At 43.6% G+C, this 22,062-nt stretch overlaps 3 protein-coding genes and 1 long non-coding RNA gene across 7 annotated transcripts in view; 2 read left to right on the top strand and 2 right to left on the bottom strand.

The window, feature by feature from the left end:
- The first annotated feature begins 862 nt into the window (after positions 1 to 862).
- Positions 863 to 1,954, top strand: ndufs6 (NADH:ubiquinone oxidoreductase subunit S6). Its single transcript, XM_049750628.2, has 4 exons — positions 863 to 1,039; positions 1,158 to 1,211; positions 1,524 to 1,646; positions 1,820 to 1,954. The coding sequence occupies exons 1-4, from the start codon at positions 896 to 898 to the stop codon at positions 1,886 to 1,888; spliced, it is 390 nt and encodes a 129-aa protein (XP_049606585.1). The 5' UTR covers positions 863 to 895; the 3' UTR covers positions 1,889 to 1,954.
- A 2,407-nt stretch (positions 1,955 to 4,361) lies between these two features.
- The window catches only part of LOC125986623 (uncharacterized), a 60,823-nt gene continuing 43,122 nt past the window's right edge, over positions 4,362 to 22,062 (top strand). For 2 of the 4 annotated variants that reach the window (XR_011085763.1, XR_011085760.1), the window contains exon 1: positions 4,362 to 4,541. This is a non-coding gene — a long non-coding RNA (uncharacterized lncRNA). The remainder of the gene's footprint in view (positions 4,542 to 22,062) is intronic. The other 2 variants (XR_011085761.1, XR_011085762.1) reach the window with 2 other exon arrangements.
- Positions 5,095 to 8,270, bottom strand: irx4b (iroquois homeobox 4b). The gene is made up of 6 exons (XM_049750359.2): positions 7,873 to 8,270; positions 7,598 to 7,783; positions 7,406 to 7,515; positions 7,169 to 7,325; positions 6,927 to 7,080; positions 5,095 to 6,844 (listed from the first exon to the last, which is right to left on the bottom strand). The coding sequence occupies exons 1-6, from the start codon at positions 7,915 to 7,917 to the stop codon at positions 6,306 to 6,308; spliced, it is 1,191 nt and encodes a 396-aa protein (XP_049606316.1). The 5' UTR covers positions 7,918 to 8,270; the 3' UTR covers positions 5,095 to 6,305.
- Positions 15,461 to 18,665, bottom strand: irx1b (iroquois homeobox 1b). Its single transcript, XM_049750358.2, has 5 exons — positions 18,116 to 18,665; positions 17,428 to 17,670; positions 16,478 to 17,210; positions 16,352 to 16,412; positions 15,461 to 15,899 (listed from the first exon to the last, which is right to left on the bottom strand). Exons 1-5 carry the CDS (start codon positions 18,350 to 18,352, stop codon positions 15,851 to 15,853), a joined length of 1,323 nt encoding a protein of 440 aa, XP_049606315.1. The 5' UTR covers positions 18,353 to 18,665; the 3' UTR covers positions 15,461 to 15,850.

Raw genomic sequence — 22,062 nt, 5'->3', positions numbered from 1 at the left:
CGGTAAATAGTTCCAGCTTAACCGAGTCATCTGGCGAGTCAGGGAGGCTGTCAGGTGCTTCAAGAAGTGAGATGCCATTTGTTCCAGACCTAAAACAATGAAAAGGAATAGGGAAACAATGATGACATCTCTCCATATTTAAATGCAGTATACTATTCTTATCGGCATAATTAGGGCAGTTGTCAATTTGCGTTTTTGCAGCAGAACTGATGCTCCATATGCAAAAAAATGTTTTGTAAATGCCCGTATAGATAGATACAATACAAGACGTCCACGTTTCGGCAAATTTGCATTTAAAAAAAACGCCCATCTTCCATAAATTTTCAGTGCATCAGTAACTGGACGTGTCTTCTTGCAGATCAGAATGTTTTGTGGACATGTACCTAATAAAATAGCCAGCCGGAAAGTGGCCGACCTTGCATGAGACGATCATTAGCAAACCAGGCATTAAATAGAGTCCCTGCAGGGAATTATGAAAGAAAATCACATGGAAATACCTTAAAGTTGCTTCTCGAGAATATAATCAGGTACAGAGATCATAAAATTGTGGTTATGATCACCACAACCTCAACAACAGCGTTGCAGGTTAGCTCGGAAGTATAGGGCTATTTCCTGTTTGAAAAGATTTATTTTACCCTGGATTTTGTCTCGCAGTCTTCCTTGCCAATACGTCAGTTACCAAAAGGTTCTTTTTTATTCTAATAATCCATCATAAAAGTAAAAAGTGTTTTGATTTGTATTGTGGTGGACCTTAGAACTAGTTCTGCTGGGTGAGAGGCCTGGTCATAAGGTCCGCCATAGTATGCGTCTTTCAATTTACACCTGTAAGGCAAAATTTAGGTTGTTATATATAGTTAACCCGCTGAGCATCTTGGGAAAGTAATTTGCTGCAATCATGGCGGCCACCGGAATTCGAATGTTGTCCTTCAGTAAAAATGCAAAGGCGTTAGTTTCTCCCTTGAAACTCTCTGCTGTGCCCGTGCACCGTTACTCCGTGGAGGTTGCCACTACCGGCGAGCCCATCACACATACTGGACAGGTACTTTGTGGTGTACAAATTGTTAGCCTGTATGCTGCACTGGTTATCAAGCGACGTTGCTGTTGAATTTCTGTCGCACAACAAACTCGTTGATACATTGCAAGTATTTAATGCGCAGGTTTACGATGCAAACGACCCAAGGAGGGCCAGATTCGTTGGCAGACAGAAGGAGGTAAGACAATGTTTGTTGTTGGTTTTTTTTACAACTTTATTGCAGCTAGGTTACTGTAAAGTCGTAGTGCTGTCAGATTTTTATTAGTAAGCATGTTTCAGTTTAGAATTGCATGTTAAAATGTTACAGATAACTTTTCCAATCTGTTGCATGGCCTGTCATTGTGTCTATTATTTTCACCTCATTGCTAAATGGCACGCCCCTTATTTAGAGTTAGTTATAAATTGCTAAGAAGCCACTGTAGATGTTTAGTCTCTGGAAAAAAAGTGTCACATTTAAGTAAGATTTTAATGGAAGAAATGTCTTCATTAGGTGAATAAGAACTGGGCCATCAAGTTGGTGGCTGAAGAGAGCGTGAGTGACGTGGAGGCCCGTGTTGTGTCCTGTGATGGTGGAGGAGGAGCACTCGGTCACCCCAAAGTCTACATTAATCTGGTAAGATTTTGCTAAATAAATAAATACAGATGATGCATAGATTACTGCTGCTTGTTTTCTAGTTATGCAAATTTCCATACTGTATATTTAAGATGTCCAACTCCATCATAATAAATGCAATTGTCTGTGCATTAATAGATACTAATTATATTTTTTTCATTTATTCTTTCCAGGATAAAGATACTAAAGTTGGCACATGTGGCTACTGTGGATTGCAGTTCAAGCAAAAGCATCATCACTGAATTAACTCCTCTTCCTTCTCTACATTGTAACTTGCAATATTGGTTAATAAATTTATAATCTACCTACCTGGGGGTTGGTTTGTTCTCTCCAATTTCGACAGTGTGGGGTTGGGAAGCCATTTGATCATTTATTCAACGTAAATTGTTATTTTAATGTGTTTGTCATGGTTTAACATATTACAGAGTGTTGCAGTAACCATTGTTGACCGCTAGGTGTCAGCATTGTGATTCTAAATGCATTGCTGTACTGTTTCCCCAACCTTTTTTTTTTTGAGCCAAGGTACCCGTTTTACATTGAAAATTTTTAATTGTATCCCTAACCAGGAAAAAAAACTGCATTGGTATTAATACCAAAAAAACATTTTGTTTTAATTTATTCTGTATGAACTCTGGGGTCATTTAATGAACTGCAAAGGAGGAAGCCATGACCTATTTAGTTGTATGAATTGCAACAAGTGTGTATACTTTTCTTCCTTGTGGAACCAAATGGAAGAGCATATAATTGTTTTGTCACCAACCTAGCTCTCTTATGTGCCACAGCATTCTGATTGGGAATTATTCCTGCTCATATTCGGGGCTCCTGAAACCCCCTTTTGATTTGCACTGCTCCGTTCAAACTGCAGGACATCAGGGGCAGAAAATAAGAAACAGTAGTGCGGAACAATGCATGTTTGAAGAAGATCATATATATATATTTCATCAAGCTTATTCTCCACAGACCTCTGCATGCCAAATTGGCCCGCACTTGCACTCCAGACAGCACTAGTCTGCTCTGTCCCCAGTGATGCAGCCGGTGGAGCTGCATTTTCCACGCTGTGGCGCTCAGGTTAAGGCGGGGGGATAAGTCAGCCAGATATAATTGGCCCTGGTGACTTCTGGGAAGTGAGGCTTGTGCTTGTAGTTAACCTCATCTATAGTCAGACTGCTGTGGATGAGTGAAAGCGTGGGGAAGAGGTGCATTGTTAAAAATGACGCAGGGAAGCCTGGCCCGTGTCAGAGTTGACTGCTTGGTGTAGTCAGAGCAGAGGTGGAGCTTCCGTTGAGTTGTTAGACGATGCCAGGGGCAAAAAAATCTTACGATGAAACTGAGCATATGAATTGCACTGAATAAAATAGCACGTATCCTTTCCAGCCAGTACTTGTTAATTAATTTAATCTTCCTAAACGAAGCCCACAGCAGATCTCACATCTGCCAAGGTTGTGTGTGATGTGGCCCTCGGTCATCTTTAAGATCCACTTATCTGAGGGCTGTTATGATCTTAAAAAAAACTCTTGGATCATGAAATAAAATGCCAGTGAGCTCCTTAACAAAAACAATCCCTCACTCTGTGCAAAACATCCTCCTCATCGCTATAATTGCCCCATTAAAATATTTCCCCTTGAAGATGTGTCATTTTACAAACCTCTTGGCTCATTATGGAGCTGCCTGCAGCCAATTATCTGAACCTCCCTGTCTGGTGACCAAAAAAAAAAAAGTGGAGTCTTTAGGCAGATCTAGGAGCAGCCCATCCTCTTCATATCCGCGCTCATCGTACAAGGCGGCAAACCAAAAAAATGACCTTTGGTCATTGTCTCGGGGCAACTCGGCTGAGCTCCACTTTGGAGTCAGGTGACAGAGCATCTGACCTTTTAGCGTGGAAATAATGACTTGTTCTCGTGCCAGCAGCCGGGAGCGTAACGGCGGGGTGCAAGACACTTCTGGCGACATGTGACACTTTTTGGAGGAGGGAGTTTGCACTGAGCACTTTGATAGTCATGGAAAACCAAAGTGTGTGTGTGACAAGACACAAGAGACTTGGAGCTGTGTATATGTATGCCAACCTGTGCAAGTGCGGAAGGCAAACAGGCGTCTGACAGAAGGTGTGGACAGGAGTAATTGGATCTTGCCTTTTTTTTTTTTTTAACAGTGCTCAAATATTGTGGTTAAGAAAACTAGGTCATAGTGTGGCATTGTGCTGTTAAGGAAGCCTGGAAAGTGTGTGTGAGTTCCACAGAGCTCTCGCTGGTTAGGTAAGCTCTCCATAGTCGGAGATGGAGGAGAGAACCAGCAAAGAGCTATAAAATAAAAAAATAAAAACTTGTGATTTTGGAGGGATAAAACAGTAATTTAAGTAAAAGTTGTTTTAGATCAAATAATTGTACATTTATTTTTAAGTTAAGGGGAAATTAGGTAGATATATTTTTAATTCTCTTTTGCATTGTTATATGTTACAATAGAGTATAAATTTAAATTTTAAAAACATGCTACAAAATGTTTTGGGAGGGTGCTGGAGTAAATTAATAGCATTTCCATTCATTTCAATAGGAAGTAAAAGTAGATCAATGCAATTTAAACTAGGCCTTCATATATGGTGCTTGCAAAAAAAAAAAAAAAATCATTTTCAGTTGCCTATGTCATATGCTTGCAAAAAAAAAAAAATCGTTTTCATTTGCCTATGTGTCATTCCCGACTTGATCCACAGAGGACAGTTGTTGTGAGACAGACAATGTGACTTAATCAGATTTAATGGCCGAGGGAGCATCCAAAGCTTTGTGCCAGGCTAACTGTGTGTCTCGCTCGTGTTCCCACAGGTGAGGTGACGCATTCCAAGAGGATGAAGGAGTTGAGCAAGAGGAGAAGATGCCGCGACGATTCCTGGAGGAAGTGTGAAAGGTCAGTGCGACAAATCACAATGTGAGAAGGATAACAGTGAAAGAAAACTTGAATAGTTTACATGCTAAAAATGCAGCTACGCCTAATATTGACTTTTATGACCACTCAATTGAAAATATAATTATCTAGCAGTTCAAATTATTCACGTCACTCAACTAAGTAAAATAAAATCGACACTCTACACACACGTGTTTTAACTCGGTGTTGTCAGATTGCTTTTTAATGCCCTTAAGTAAATCGTGAAAAACGTTTCTATTCTCTCGAGGGAAGTTCCGCCTCCAAGTGTAGCGAGAGTGAAGGCACTCATAGCTCTTAACCCCACTCACAAGAGGGTCAGCCTCTTATCTGGTTGCCATGTGATATCCTTCATGACTCCTTTTTTTTTTTTTTAAAGACTTCCAAACGATATTTTTTCCGATTATCATGCGAGTGAATGAGATGAGCACAATCGTATCTGCCTTGGAGCCACTTCCTGTCAGCGAGTTGAGAGGGAAGAAAACTTTACAAAAATAAGAAGTCAGATGTCATTATTTATCATCTCGACTCTTATTTATTTATGAAGCAGAAAGAGAATGAAATTCTCGGATGAATTCATCCTGAATTATTTAATGTAAAATGGTTAATTCCATACAAAGCCTGGGAAGATCCCTCCTCTGTTCTGATAAATACTTTATCACTGCTCCTAAATCGAAAACAGGAGAACAATGGTGGTGGTGAGGGAGGGGGCAGTTTCTTGTTGTGCTGTGTTTTAGAAAAACGCTACTTTAAGTGCTTTGAGTGCTAAACTTGACAAGTTTTTTTTTCCCCATGTAATATTTGAAGCAGATGGAACTCCGTTCACACCATTTATTGCCAATGATGCCTTGCTTATTGCATTGTTTATTTCTATCATGCTTAATTTAAATTACTTTTATGAGGCTTTTTTTTTTTTTTTTTTTTAAACTGGTAGAGCGTTGTGCGGAATTCCCAGGATGCCAAAGTCAAAAGATGCCTAATGAAAGGGGACGCATGGCTGATTGCGGCTATATCTGGAGCTCGGCTGGAAGTGGCATCGATTTAACAATTTAGCAGCACCCTCCTCTGTGTGTTTCCATTAGTCACGGCTGAATACAATCCACTTCCCCCATTTCACTCCCTTGAAACACACACACACGCATACTTGGCCGACGAAGTACGCACCGCATTGTTTTAGTGGATTTAGAAAATTTAGGAACTGTAATATTAGTGACTCAACATTTAATTCTTGTGGCTTGCAGTATTTGTGAATGTCATCTAATTTCGTGTTAATCAGATGTTAGAATTAGATAAAAAAAAAAGTTATTGGAGCTGCTTTATGCGCATATCTATTCATCATTCATCGATATTTTACTCAAGTCCTGTGTAACAAAGCAAAGTGTCTTTTCAGGCTTTTCCACAACTTTAGAAGGCAAACAGACAGGAGTGTTGTTGTCCTCAAATAGTAAGATGTTGTTTCGGTGAATTAGGATGTTGAGATAAAATAACTCTAAGTCAAGTAGTCTAGGTCAAATATTGAGTTATAGTGATTTAATAATCTCATGGCATGTATTTTTTTTTTTTTTTTTGTGATGTGTCAAACTGGAAATTATAAACAAGCACTCTTCTTACTTTTCGCCACGGATCCTTTGTGCATGTTAGAGGTGATATACAACAATGTGGATTTTTGTGAAGACTTGATTGGTCACAACACTAAAATATAAATTTTACTCAATAAGTCCAGGAGGCTTTAAAAGTTTGCTTCGGCGTCTACAAAGACGATCTAATGAGTTCGAAGGTTTGTCCTTGTGTTCTGTCGCTCACGGTTGTGTCGTTGAAACCTTTCCACGCCGTGGATGCTTTCGACTGATGGAACGGCGCGCCGTGGAAAACGCCATCCACCCACTCCCTGAGTGTGTCCACTGGCGATTCTTGCGTCCTGTCCGCTTTGGGTAGCGCCATGTTTGACGGGAAGCCGGGAGATGATGAGCTGCTCGACAGCATACAGGGCGGATATTCGGGTTCCAAACCGGGATCCAGAGACACGGCGGTGTGAGCGATGGACCAGATTTTGGGTTTGTTGTCTGTTCCGTGCACATCTGGCATCGGAAAGAAAGCGTTCTGGTCTTTCGGGAAGTCTGGGGATGATCTGTCTGGCTCTGGGTTGTACGCGAGGTGAGCGTGTGGTAGGTTAGAATCGGCTTCATTGTCCTCGGGTATGAACTGCGGCTTTGGTTCACAGTCGGACGCGTCGGACTCCAGGAGGTCAAAGTCTTCCAGATCGCTCTGTAAGTCGGCAGACGTCTGATCTGAGAAGTGCAAGAATATCCAAGATTAAAAAAGAAAAAAACTGACTTGAAATCAAACGAGAATCTATTTAGGAGGCCTCACCTGGATGATCTTTATCTCCTTTAAGCGACTTCTCGGCTTCGTCACTGTCTTCATCACGACCTCTGTCCTCTGAGCTTTTACAAGCTCGCGGCGACCACGTCACTTTGTTCTCCTTCTTCAGCCTCCTGCGGGCATTGGCAAACCATGTCGACACCTGAAGAAATAAAATGTCAGAAAATGAGTGATGTCACACAAACCAACTTTCACATTTTTTTTGCCTGAGGCCTGTGTTTCGTACTCACTTGTGTGAGGGTCATCCTGGTGATAATAGCCAGCATGATCTTCTCTCCTTTGGTTGGATAAGGGTTCTTCTGATGCTCCTGCAGCCAGGCCTTCAGGGTTCCGGTTGTTTCTCGGGTCGCGTTTTTACGCCTTGAAGCTCCTTCTGTGGACGAGTAACTGAAAAGTTGAAGAATAATTAAGATTATGATGACTTTGGACTTAAAGACAACCATAAGTAGCCATTTTAAAATTCTTACCCATATCTGTCGTAAGAATAATGGCCGAATGTGTAATCATACGGATAGCAGGCTGTCTGAGAGGTCCCCATGTGCACAGATGCAGGCATACCTTTAGGCTGCAATGGTCCCTGCAATTACAGGTGACACATACTCAGCATCCTTTACATTTAATCAGCGGCTACAATCTTGAATTGTCAACGCATAACTCACCCTGGAATAGAGAGGTGTGGGGTCACCAGAGCATGTGTTATAGTAAGCTTGGCACTTTGGATAAGGGCTGCAAACGCCGATGCTGCCGCCAGAGGTGAGATGGTGAACCGGGGAGCGCAACGCGGGGTGGGATGGAGGGGATCCCGGCTCCAGACAGCCAGCCAAGGGGCTTGTAGTCATAAGAAACTTCAGAAAGAATTGCAAAATCATTATTTTTATCTTTTGTGCAAATAATAAAATGTTAAGTTGAATTAAAAAATTAAAAATAAACTCACCTGTGATGGAGTAGAGTAGGAGTATCCCAGCTGAGAGTAAGCCATGTCTGAATTCAGATCAGAGCATTAAAAAGCTCCAAAACAACAACAAAAAATCTACTTCAGACACTTATCCAAACCTACGTAGACATTCTGACAAATTGAGTTATAAAATCAAGAATTCTAGTTCCATCTAGCGACTAATCCAAAGTTGGTCGCTGGCTTTTACGCACAGCAAGCAGACGTTTACGCACCACTTTCATTTTCAAAATGGCGATAATTAGTTGGGAAAAAGTAATTTCCCTCGGTGGGCAGCCCCCCCTCCTGGAGTGCTCTCTGAACCGTCGCAGCCTCAAGTGCGTCCCCGCTACCACAAGATCCGATCCACAGCGTGAGCGCATGAGTGAGAGATCAAACCAAGAAGCCCTCCCCGCGCGACGCACTTCCAATTTAAGACGCGCCTCTGTGACGTCACTCTGGACTCAGTGCGCGTCGTTCGGGGCTCACGTGAACAAGAAGCCCCTCGGATAATTAATTCTCTTTATTTCAGCTCTTATTCAAGAATAAGAAACCACGCAGAAAAAAAAGCCCCGGGCGTAATTAGAATGTCATCAATTCCATTTTTCCAAATAAACACACACATTGCTTTAACTCGAGATGCTTGACAGCACATTGACACGAGATGATTGATGACTACAACCTGCTATTAGCATAATCGTTTTGCCCCTGTAGTTGAGATAACTTGTCACCATGGAGAAATCTCCCTGTCATCAACTCATTCACGAGTTGGGGGGGGTCGAGTAAGCAAATTAATCAAAGAATAAACAGCCCGCATTCCCTCGAGTAAGCACATTTACCAAGTGGATGACTTGTCATGTTTTTAATAATAAACCCTTAAATGTTGTGATCAAATTCACACTCGACTGCTTTTTACTCAATATTGTAATATGTCACAATTTTATTTATAGGGTAACATAAATTACCCTAAGAAATTAATTCTTGCTCAGCATTTTTTGTAGAGAACATTTAAGGAAACTTCAAAAGTATTGAATTTTGAAAAGCATGCAGGAAAATTGGTTAAAAGTAAAACGGAGCGAGGGGGATTCGAAGGGGTAAAAGGCCAAAATATTCCCAGTGCAACCAGAGTAATGCAGGAACAACAGAGCCGCATCACCAGAAAGCATCCTCGGCCCCACCGGAGGAATGAAAGGGGGCGGGGCTCGGGGGGGGATGCTGCATCTGTGTACCTTCCCTTGATTGACATTCCATTTGTCCCGTGAAAGGTGCTCATATAGTGAAACACGGACTAACTGTCGCCACGCTCATCTGCGCTCAAAGCTGGGGAATGAACTTATCTTCGTGCGGCGTGGTTGCACAAAACAGATGCCACTCAAAGACAATAGCAATTTGTTTTGCCGCTGACAACAAACACGAGCGACTCCTTGCTCGGGAAAACTTGCGTCCCTCTCGTCTTCATATACACAAAGCCTATTCAAAAGCTTTATTTTTCTCGTTTTGAATATTCAATGAGCTACTTATATATTAATATACACAGTCTTTATAAATTGATGGCATTTTTCCAGTAAGTATATATAATTTTTTCTTCTTAAGCCCCTGCGTTCGTTAGACCGTGATTAGATCTTTCTGATCGCGCTTCCCTCACATCAATCATTCATTCAAAAAAAGGCTCCACGGGTGAGAAGGACGAGGAAAACTACATTCTTATTTTACCCTCCGTGCATCCCGACGCAGTTATTATGCAGGAGGTGGGACAATGGGTTTAATGATAGAAGCGTGTTAATGCGTGAGGAGAGCGGCGGCGGCGGCGTGTTGTTTGCCGGAGAGGCCCAAACAACTCCAATCGCAAGTTCCTTCAATCACAATGTGGCGCATTTGAATATTTTCTAGCTGAAAGTCTGAGCTTGATGCAATTTTAATCATTGTTTAACATGCAGATGCTTTTTTGGCCTTAGAGCAATTTTATATTTCTTCATAAATCACGCTTTCCCGATGTCATCTATATATTTGTCGTAGACTTTGTGTCTCTGCTACAAAGTCACACTTTTTTTTGTTCTTCAAATAAGACTTGTATAACGGAGTCGGCTCGGGGGGCTTTGTCACTTGACCGACCACATGATGTTTGTGTTTGGGGGTAAAAAAATAAGTTTTCCTTCCCTGGAAGCTCTCAGCCACACTTGTCGGATTCTCGCTGTCAAACATTTTGATCACCATTGCAAGATGTAACGACTTTTAGCACTTTTTAATTGTCCTAGCTCAAGTCAAAAAATGGCGTCGGTGCTTCATAACTAAACCGGGAAGTCGCACGTGTTAGTCCGAACAAACTGAGAATTGTCGAGTGCCAGAAGCTCAACTGGCACAAGGCACAAAGCATTTCATGGGAGCTGCCAACAGCAAATAATTCCCTAGAATTCAATGCCTTGATGCAAAACATCTTGCTTCTCAGAATCAGTTGCCATGACGATTCATGAGTTCACATTCTTTCATGTCACGCCATCACTGTTTTTGCAGCCTTATAAGACCCCAACATTGACTTTACTGTGGAGCTTCTTGTCCTCCATAATGTATTTTTTTATTACCAACTCTATGTCAAACAGCAAATCTAACTTGATGTGGTCCACAAAAACAAAACCACCTCAGATATCTTCCTGCAATTCTCATCCGATAGCATCCTTATGGAAGCGACGCATCTACTGAACTCTTGAGCGGGATACTATAAATGCCCCGGCTTTTCTCATCAATGATGTAGCAAATGGGAACAGAGACAAGCTAACCCTCTTAGCCGCCGTGCGGCGTGTATGTGTGAGAAAGACGAGAAGTGAGACAGACAGAGGCAGAGAAGGGAGGTTTAGGCTACAGGCAGCTCTTAAGTGTGCGTACAGTTTGCGTTGAGCCCTGGGAGGACACTCGTATTCCTCCCATCACTTCCACTTCATTACTTCTGCAGCGGGCATACATTATTCAGCCCTCCAAGCTTCGGCCCGCAGGGACCAATACAGACCATTAACAAACACTTAAATCCACCTTGAATCTTCCGATGATCCGCCGATGAGCTCGTTTTGAAAGTCAAAATGATCCCAAACTGTTTGCTTGAGTTTTAATGTCACATTTAATGGCTGTGGGAGGTTTTGCAGTTTATAACTTGCAGCAAGATACAGCAAAATATTTTTTGCAGAGTTTAAAGAACACATGAAGTGATTTTAGAGATTTTTCTAAATACTTAAGGATTATCACTGGACATGAAAAAAAGATTTTGGACTGTGTGGCGCTCACGTGTGGTGAGAGTTAAAGTGGTTCTGCTTTGGATGAGTAGTTGTACTTAGAACTCAAGTGCCACCTTGTGGCAGTTTGCGATAATACAACATTGTGTGTGTTCGCCTCAGGCAGGAGCAGGCTCAACTTGCAGTTCTTATTGACCGGGAAGGTGAAAAGGTCACGTTTACTTTTGTGACAACCCGAGCACCAAACAGCGCCTCCACTTGTCTCCATGCATGGATGACGTGGTTGCAGATTTCGAGAAGGACCTCCCAGGTCCGGAGCCCACCAGCGGTGCTCTTGACTATCCCTGTTTTCTCCAGTTTGTCACATTCCCCACTTTCCCCCAGCGAGTGTCACATCTGAGTCTGATCACGTGCCATCAAACCCGCCAAAGTATTAATCCACTCTAGAACCCAAGCGACCGACGAGGTTGAATGTGATCGCAGTCGATTAAGTGCCGAGTCGGCGTTCTCCCGCGAGACCAACTGGGGCAATCATTACCTCAGATTGGCCCGGTGGGAACAAGATGGCTAGTTTTCTGTGTCCACTCCAATCACATCAGTAATGGAGAGGCGGGTAAGCATCTGTGACAGTGGGAAACCGGATCTCTGCTTCCCGCCGCCCACCCTCCTTCTGTGTGTGGGTGTGGGCCTCGCAGATAAACAGTTGGCAGGTTGTCCCGTATTCCTCTGCGTGTGCACGAAAACACACACACACATGCGAGTCGCTCATTCATCTGGCCCAGTCATTTAGGCTAATAGAGCTTAATGGAGTATATTAACCCCTGTCTATCTTAGACACCCACACACACACACACACACACATTTTTTTTGTGTCGATGCGCATGTCTGTAACTGAGAGGGGAGAGAAAGTAACACTATGCGCCTTTAATGTGTAATTACGTTGTGAATTTTTGTGTTATTTAGTTACCGATAAGATTAGGAAGCACCCAAAATTGAGTTTCATATATATATTTTTTTTCTGAGAGGGCTTTGTACTTTTTAGCCAGATCCCAGACTTTTTTTTTTTTTAAAGTAAAAAATTCACACTGACATTATTGTTTTTAAGTATAGAAAAATAAAATCCAAAGGTATGTTGCTTCATATATAAATGTCGTAGATGAATATTGTTCCCTCCCGCCTGTCTGAAAGTAACCAACGGTCCGAAAAACTACCACACAAACCCTCCCCTTCTCCCAACCTGCTTCTGGCCTCAGATTATGGTCTTGAATGGCTAGACCTCCACAAAAAAAAGGATTTATCACTCCCTCCCTTTCATAGTATTTGCCGTGTGTATTTCGCCTGAATATTCGCCATTGAGGTACTCGCAGCTGCGAGCTAACAAAAAAAAAAAAAAGCTCAGCCTGTAAACTTGCTGCATTGTGGAACGTGTTGAATTACTCATGAGTTGTGATACTTTTGTGCTAAACGCTTAATTCCGCTAATCCCTACGGAGGAAGAGTGAAAGGCGCAAATTCCCTATGATATCTCGTCGAGGCTAAACATTTGCTCACTTATGTATACACATGAATACAGAAAGAGGACAGATTTAACCCAATGCCCCCGTTTATCCCGCAATGACATATTGGGATTCATTGCAGCTCGATTATTTTTTTTTAGCAGTTTTGTTTTGGAAACTTGCACTATATGAACTTCTGTTTATTATCTCTTCTCCTGAACCTTTTGACATTGTCTTGGACTTTTCTTCTCCTGGCCCCTGAAGGTCGACCTTTGTAAAACCTATTTGGCAATCAAACAGGACCCCCCCCCCCCCCCCCCCTTCCCAACCCAACTCCAGTTTTCCCTCCGTTCCTCATCCTGCAGTCATTCTCCACCCCTGCCCGTGCTGGCCCTCTCGGCGGGGGCTATACATCCCTAACTTGTCTACATTTACCCCCCGGGTTGGATGAGCAATGAGCCCATTGCGGCGAGAGTCCCTCCTTTTAGCCCCGTGCCATTCTCCCAGAATCAGCTCATGCTCTCTGTTTTCACGACCTCTGACCTCAGGCCATGGCAACTGTGGCAGGAATGTCAGGAGTGATTGGCAGGATAAAGAAGGCAGCGCCTCTCTTCTGCACAAGCGGATTTGAGAGACTTTGAGGGGGCCAACAATGGCGGATTTGGGCTTGATTGGATCACAGATGAGCTGATGACTGTCAAAAGAGCACGTCGTCTTTACATAAGCCCGATTATCTCCTCGGCGGAGAAGAGAGGAAAGGTGCCGGCGCTTCACGGCCGGGAGCTCGCTCCCATGCCGGGCGCCTCCGAAAAGGGCGCACGAGGGCTAGTCCACGAGGCCCGGAGCTCTCTCATCCACTGGGGTCCTTTAACAAATCTATTCAGGCAACTACGGGGGCCCTCGCGCACGGAGGCCATCATTGTTCTGTCCGTGACCATCCCATCAGCGGCGAGAGAAAGGAAACGAGGGAAAGATACAAACCGAGAGGGAGCCGCTGACAGAAAAGAGCAGTGGGACAGGAGAATCAAAGACAAATCCCTTCTATAATCTGCCTCTTTAATAGGGATTAGAATTCACCAAAGAGCCCATATACGAATACTAAAGCGCCAATGAAGACTTGATTCACACTGAGAGTTTGAGGGGCTCGAGCAACCCCCCGAAAAACTCCGCAGAGAACGCTCGAATCCCAGTTGCCTTTTCTCAATTCTAGTTCTTCCCAGCATGCACCGCTTCTGAAAAGTTTCCGCGCAGGTTGGATGACAAACAACTGCCATGTCGTGTGAACTTGAGGAAGTTTCTAGCAGCTCCAGCCAGGAAATGCTTATCAAATATTGGATCTGCTCTTTTTTTTTTTTTTTTTAACTGTGCCTCCTTTCATAGCACAACTTGTTTTTGGACATGCGGCGTCCAGCGATGAAAGACTCATTTGATGTCATTTTCAGTGCCATCGTGCAAGCGCTCACTGATATCCAAGTTTGAAAGAATAACATATTGTTTGAGTTCTTGGAAGGACAGTCGCTCGATCTGGCTGGTATGAAGCGCCGGGAAAAAAAAAAAGAGATTGAGAGCGGCTAATATTCTCCTCAGCGGTGCCGATGGCAGTCTGTCTGATTTGGCAGAGGAAGGCAAAATGGCCTCAAGTGTCTGGCTTCCTTCCATGTTGTTCTCACATCAATGACAGCTCTCGCTGTTGCTCGCCACAGCTAGGGTGTGCTGTTTATTGCCACTCGCGTTCTGATCCGATCGTTCATTGTGCGTGGACCGATTAGATCTGTAAAACCAACAGAAATGTCAACCGCTTTAAAATCAGATTCGGTCTTATTATTGTGTAAATAAAGACAATTAAATACATAATTACCTCGAGGCTCTTACGACATTAATAAGAATTTTATTTAAAGGCCGTTTTATAGATCACATTTTTACTCTGGATAAAAATATATTATTCATATATGTTTGATTGACGATTAAGCGATGAAATTAGTTGCTGGCAAGCGTAGAAAAATATTTCAAGACAGCATGAAGTGTTCTTGGCACAAGTTTCTTCCTGGATTATTTGATACATTTATCCAAAGATGGATAGAAACGTGAGCATTTTCAGGAGATAAAATGCATATTCCGTTCTTGTTTGTTTGATCGCTGATTGGTGATGTCTTCCTTTTTGGGTATTATGGCGATCAGTAAAATTGGATTTACATCACAGTTAATTGAAAACTTTGGAGTTTATTTGTGGTATGACGTGTCAGAGTGAGGGGGCAGCAGCGAGTCACATCTTCATGCAACTCATTCTAATTACTGATATGAGCACAGTTCCATATATGGCTTTTTTTTATTATTATTTTTTTTGTTTAGTCTTATCTGCTATTTAAATACATGCAGGTTCCCCCAATCATGAGCCACGCATGCATCCAGCTTTTATGCTCGACAGCTCTAAGACCCCCTACCTTCTTCTATCTTCCTCTCCACCCCCGCTACTGGGAGGCCCTTGAACGTCAAAAGATGAGTTGGAGTGACACACAACCCACCAGGCCTTTGCCACCCCAGGAGTTGTTTTGCCTCCCCACTGGCCGCTGGCCTTTCCCGCTTTCTGATCCATATTTCAGAGGTATTGCAGTGATGCCACCAAGAGTGGCGTAATCCAACATTAAAGCTTTAAAAAAAAAAAAATAGGGGCTGGCTGGAAAGCTTGGATTTCAATTTCTGTAGTGTTTGCTGGAACTTCCAAGTGGTTGTGAATTTTAGTGTAAGTTCACTTTGTTAGCAGACGAGTGAAGCTAACTAAATAACGAAATATGTCAAGTTAGCATTGTCATTTATTATCCGGGGTATTTAAATTGCTCTTGTTGGATAAATAAGAATAAATGATGCAAACTTGCAAAACCACTATGAAAATATTTTATAAAAATTCTTTGGCTAATTTTGTACCACACTTTGATAACGCACACACTCCGCTTAGTCCTCCACTTCAAATTAGACCCAAGCCATTTTTTTTTCAATAATAAATGACTATAATGACATTTATTTAGTTTCCGAAAAATAGATTCTTTAAAGACCAATCCATATCCTATATTTACAATTTTCAAAAGAGACAGTAAGAGAGTAAAAGAACATACAGAAATGAGAGGTACAAGCAAATTGTTGACATGAAAACATCTCTTTAACAAGTATAGGCTAAACGGTAACACTCTTAACAGGTCGTCCCGTCAAAAATATCTTTGAAATAGTTCACAGTTAAATAAAATTCTTTTTTTGTCGTTGGTTAGTATTTTCATAATGTTGATGTTAAAGCTCGCTGTGCTCCTCTGCCATGGTGAGGTCTGTTGTGGGAAAAAAAGAAATATAAAAATTAATTAATTGCAAATAGACAAAAAAAATCAATGACAATGGCATTTCATTTTTTTTCTTCCAAATTGCAATAAATTAAAAAGGCAAACACTGTGTTGTTCAAAGCCTCTGCTCCATTCCTGCTCTCAGCGCTTTCTTTGACATGCATTGACTGCATTCACTCAGGGGAGGCTGCAGATTATTTAAATGACCCGGCTTGGAGATAACTCCGAGGCCCCCGCAGGACGCATCAGCAGCCTGCTGCCTGACGAGGCGTTAAAGTGGCCTCTCAATCACATGATTTATGTGCTCACAGCTCAGCCTCCATGGCCAGTCAGGTGTAACAGTGTTTACCCCCCTGCTCGAGGGTTCATTTAGCACAAGACATGTGGCAAGAAATCGAGCTTGATAGCGTCATAATATGGTTCAAATGCAGGTCATTTACCTGTCAGTGATGAGCTGGAATGGAGACTTAAGGGAATCCGATCTGTGGTCGCTGTCATCATCTGTAAAACAACAAAATGTGTGTGATTTTACAAATTAATGTTGGAATAATATCCTGTCGTCGTACCATCTCTTTTTGGACTAAAGCTTCCAGACGAGTCTCCGTCACTGTCGTCTTCTGTCCCCGAAGTTCCGTGTCCGGGTCGTGCGTCATGACGCGCGGGGAGCGCAGGGCCGCGCAGAGGCAGTTGTCCGGCCTGCGCTCCTCCGAGCAGCGACCTCATGTTTAATAGCGAGTTGGCGTTGATAAAAGCCGCGTTGGCCCAGTTGTGGAGTTTGCCGATTTGGCATGTGTATATCCCATGGCCCGGGAGAAGCGCCGGGTGTCCGGCATGCGCTAAAGCCGGGTGGTGCGCGTGGGAGGCTTTGTGCGAGTTGTCCGGTGCTGTGGCGGTCTCAGCCAAGGACCAGATTTTGGGTTTGCTCTGCGGTGGTCTGTGGCACTCCTGTCTGCTGGGGGAGTGATCCACCAGTTTGACCACAGCCGCGTCCACGGAAAGCGTCCTGTTGCTCTCCGAGTTCCGTGGCTCCGTTGCGGCCTCTCTGCCAGCCACATCCGCCTCTTTCTCCCCCTTCCTGCAGCCCTGCTCCGCTGCGGCGCGCGGCTCCTCCGGTCTTTCAATGTCGACCGTTTCCAAATCGATCTCCTCGTCTTCGTCGTCGTCGCTGCCGTTCTTGCCTTGCTCGTCCTCGTTGTCGCTGCTGAAGATGCGTCCGTCACGGTCTTCGGCGCTGCGGCCCCACGTCACCTTGTTCTCCTTTTTTAGACGCCTGCGTGCGTTTGCAAACCACGTGGACACCTGCATCACAGAAATGCGTCTTATTAGGTCAATTTGAGAGTTTTATAATACGTGAAAATTATTTGTCCTAAGATGGAACTTGGCCTGCTCTATTTTTAAAAAATGCATCTGTTAAAATTAAGAGTTTGGCGTTGTGCATGTCGCACATTCACTAAGAGCTCATTTTTCCCCTTTCAATTTTTTAAACATTTATTTAATGATGCATTGTTTCTCCTACCTGTGTGAGCGTCATCCTCGTAATGATGGCAAGCATGATCTTCTCCCCTTTGGTGGGGTAAGGGTTTTTCTGGTGCTCCTGCAGCCAGGCCTTCAAGGTGCTGGTGGTCTCTCGTGTGGCGGTCTTGGCCCTCGACGGGTCTCCGTAAGGATACTGTCCATACGGGTAGAAACCTTGAGCGGCGTGCACAGGTAGAGAGCTTGGATGGGAACCAGGGCTGTCCTTTAACTCGTACTGGGAGCCCTGAAATTGGAAGTGACAAGTTGTTAGAGGGAAATATTCAAGTTAGGAAAATGCAGTGTGAGAATAATTTTAGATTTTAGCAAAAAAAATATATATATACGATATTGATGAGATTATTTTTAATTGCACTGTTGCAACTTTGATTTTTTTGTCAATGCAATAATGCATTTTTATCATAGACAAATCGGTTTTATGTGTGTGTGTAAGGATTTATTTTCTTCTCATCATGTCAAAACGTGCAAAATTATACTTATATATTACATTGCTTTAAAATCAAGTAACATTTTTAATTCAATTGTTGCAATGATAATCCTTACATTTAAACACTAAACAATTTGCTCATGTAATTCGTTTTTAATCTTGCACTGTCCACCATTATGGTAAATTAATTGCCATATGTTAAGGCAAATTGACCATGTCAGTCATGTTACGCAACAAGTCTTACCATTTGAGAGATGAGGGCGAGGTCTGGTGCTCCGCTATATGGCAGAAAGGCACTGTAGTTGGGGGCCGCCCATGGACTCCCGTACATCCCCAGCATGGAGCCGACAGTAGCGGCTGTTGCAGATGAGCTCACGCCGCTATCGCTGCTTCCTTCCCGACTAGAAGCCGGTCGTTCACCCGCGTACACTTCATGGGCGGCGTTGAGGAACTGGGGGTACCCCAGTTGAGGGAAAGCCATGTCCAGTAAAATCTCCCCCAAAAGTCGGCAGTGGGAGGGAAAGGTGGAAAAATCTCAGATAATGGAAAACGCTCAAAATAAAAATCGAAATCACCAGAGTCCCCCTTTTTTTGGAAAGTGTCACGCTTCCACTTGCGCGCTTCTAACAGTCCGAGTCAAAGCCCGGCTTTGGCACGTCGAGTGCGGAGTGCTGCGCGCGTTTGGCCGCAGGAGCTTTCTGGATGTGGAGCTGACTGACTGATTGGCAGCCTACTTAAGCTCCAAGCTCCTCCTATGCCCAGGGCAGGCGATTAGTGCATTGGTTAGCCCAGGTCGTGGGTGGCTTGTGCGTGTGTGCGCGCTTGTGTGCGCCCGTACGCGCTTGTGTGCGCCCGTGTGCGCTTGCGTGTGCGCTCATTTTTTTTTTTTTTTTTTTTAACAATATGGTCATAGAGAGGAGGACCCTGTGAAGTGTGTGCTACATTAATGGTGAGAGAAATGCACCACGTGTAATTGTCACATGCATTGCTGGCGCTCATCAAATGTATCCGTTAAATACGCCAATTAAAATAAGCGTGGATGCATTTGCATGAGTGAAAAAAAAAACTATTGGCACCTTTACGCGGGCATTTTTACGTGTGACAGATCTTGGCTCAATTTGGACACTATGTCGGTTCTCTGGCGGGCAGATGGACCGGTAGGTCATTGATATGGCCGGCCAGGTCCAAGAGGAATGTCCGTGATTATCAACGGAAGTCACTGGAGCATATTTTCAGAGGGTGGTTACCAGGGATGGGTGGGATTGATGGAGATTGAAAGGATAAGATAGTCTGGCGCTCAGGAGTGGAAAATGACAGATGTTGCCTGAGAAGAAGGGGCTTTTGTTTTGAGACGAGATGCGCCGTGATTGATAACACTGCTTTGAGATACGAGTTTAAATAGCTCGTTGAAGTTCGTACATGGAAATAGCAAAAAACGCGATGGTGCTAATGAGGTAGAGCACCCGGCGCCCTGCTCGCTGGCCTGTGACCCTCCTGGTTTCCCTCCGAGGTTAGCCGTGTAATTACTCCATCCCTATAAATACAGATTCATCATCATCCTGGAGCCCCCCCGATGAGCTAAGAGTGAGAGAAAGATGAGAGGGCGGGAGGGAGGGAGGCGGGAGGTCTAATGATTTCATTACTGTGCTTAAAGCCCACTCGAGCTAAGTGATGGTCCACTCGTATCGCCATAGGGCACTTGTGCAGCTCAAAGGTGTTTTCCCTAAATGCATATCATGCATGCATCCAAGTGTGTGTGTGTGTGTGTGTGAGAGAGAGAGAGACAGCGCGAGAGAAAAATATAAAGAGGATGCTTAATCTCCATGGCATTTTAAATGGCATTCATAGAGAGAGTGGCCCTTTCCTCATTGCCAAGGTAAATGGAGCCAGGGGACTCTCCATTTCAGACCGATAAAAGAGCAACGTTAAACACTCTCTGCATTCCCTACCTCTCTCTCTCTGTCTCGCTCTCTCGCTTTCTCCCTCAGTCTTGTTTCTCACTCAAAATTGATGTTGTTTTTTCATGACAGGGAGGGAAACGAGACATATCCACCATCTAATAGGATAATATAACCCCATTCAACACACACCCTCGCCTCCCACCTTCTTCTCCCCTCTCTCTCTCCGACTCGCTCTTTCTCTCTCCGCCTTTGTAGCTTGCCTGATTTCCATAGTGTCTCTGTGGAGAGGCAGTTAATGAATTCCTCTGAGCTGGAGAAAGGGGGGAGAATGGTTTTGGCGGTTTAGAGAGAGAAAAGGGGGGAGAGGGGGAGGAAGGCTTTGAGCTATGCCATTCAACTTCACAGCCGAGGCCTGCTTGTGCATTCACAGTGTGTGTGTCGTGTGTGTGTGTGTGCGCAGGGCATTTGTGCGTCTTTTAACATGAACCTGCTAAGACTACCAAATATTTAGACTGGCCTCAGACCTCTCTTTATGGCGACGGTGGATTGAGGGATCTCTGGAGGCAGTTTGACTCCATTTGAAAGCCATTCCCCGCTATTAGCTGCACGCAGACAAAGGAATAACTTACATTCGGACACGTTCAAATGAAGTGGCGAGATCCACTCGCGCTGCTCGTTTCCTCCTGGGTCATTTTCAGTGAGGTAAATAAAAATGGCATCAAGTATTTTGGATGAGAACTTCATCTGTGCAATATTCTCAAGGTGGTAGGAGTTATGAATCAAAAGCATTTGATTTGTTGTGCTGAAATTGGACCATTATAATTGAAGACAATTAAATGTAAATTAATCTGGGCCAATTAAACCAAAATATTTTCTCAGTTTAATTTTTAGCATTTAAATTTTTAGCATTTATTTTAAAAATAAAGTGAACGTGTCATCAAACTCAGATTGATAGCAAAGTTATTCCTCAATCCCACATCTGATCCAATTATTGAATATAAAGTTTACAAACTTGGTCTTTTCCGAGGCTAACAGATTAATTAAAAAAAAAAAAATCTTTGTTTGCCCACTTGAGAGCACAGATAAGCACCAAGTTGACACTAAATCAGATGAATCACCGCCAAACGTAACAGATAAGCCTGACCGCCTCAGGTAGCGACTCGCTCTTTTAGATTCCCTCACACTGATCCCACACTTTTTTTTTTTTTTTAATCATCACAGCATGAGAACGCACGGCACCGGACACGTGATTACTAATGGCTATTATTTTCACACAAGCGATTATACAAGTTGCAATGTGACCTGGAGATAGATCCCGCTGACTGAACATTTTGACCCAGAGGGGAAACTCTCGACAAAGAGCCTATCATTAGCAATTAATGGGCGTGCCAGCGTTTGTTTGTTAATAGCTCCTTTAGAAGCCCAGTGGGACTCATTTACAGTGCATGGGCCAGAAAACAGACCCTGACCTCCGGCAGGGGTCACGTCGAATCGGCCCAGCTTGTGAAACGCCAACAGCTTTTTTTTTTTTTTTTTTTTGCTGAGTGCGTGTAAAGAGCCGCCGTTAAATACTGTTCCATCATTCTCCATTGAGAGCGCGATGAAAACAAGTGATGTTCAACAAGATTGCTGACTAAAAAAAAAAAAAGGTGAATTCCCTCCTCCTCCTTTACAGAAAGACTTAGCAGGGGGGCTTTTCTCATGGATAGCAATCTGATTGTTTTCTAAACGGATTATTAACTCTTTTGTTACAGTAGGGGTCACTTTAATGCTTCTTAGGCGCCATTAGCATGGCTTTAAAGAGAACGTGCGCACGCACACGCATTGGATTTGGCGTTTGGTGTCTTTGTTGATCTCAGCGGGTGCGGAATGATACCGTTATAATGCCGTTAAAAACAATAGCGTGACATAAAAGGGAGGCGTGGGAGGTGAGGAGTGTGTGTGCGTGTGGCGCCATGTGTGTGTGTGATGAAAAGTAGCCCTTATAGCAGGAGCGGTGAGCTTAACGCGGCCGTGCCGACATCAATGACCACCTCAAAGAGGCGGAAGCATTACCCAGCCAAGTCCTTGACTGAGCGAAGGATGAGTTGGAGAAGTGGCTCAGATGACCAAGATGGACGAATTAGAAGGGAAAAGGTGTCGGCTGCCAAAGTTGGAATAACCACTCTTTGTACTCTGTTTATTTCTCCGAGAAAGAAAAAAAAAACTTCCCCTGGGAAAATCAAAGATACTTAGCGTAGGTCAAAGCATCACGGGCCACGGAGCACCAAGGCTCATATTGACCATATGA

The sequence above is a fragment of the Syngnathus scovelli genome, chromosome 19, assembly GCF_024217435.2.
Source record: "Syngnathus scovelli strain Florida chromosome 19, RoL_Ssco_1.2, whole genome shotgun sequence".
Classification (NCBI taxonomy): Eukaryota; Metazoa; Chordata; class Actinopteri; order Syngnathiformes; family Syngnathidae; genus Syngnathus; species Syngnathus scovelli.
Note: the sequence above shows the minus strand (reverse complement) of the source record. Positions and strands in the feature narration are given on the sequence as shown.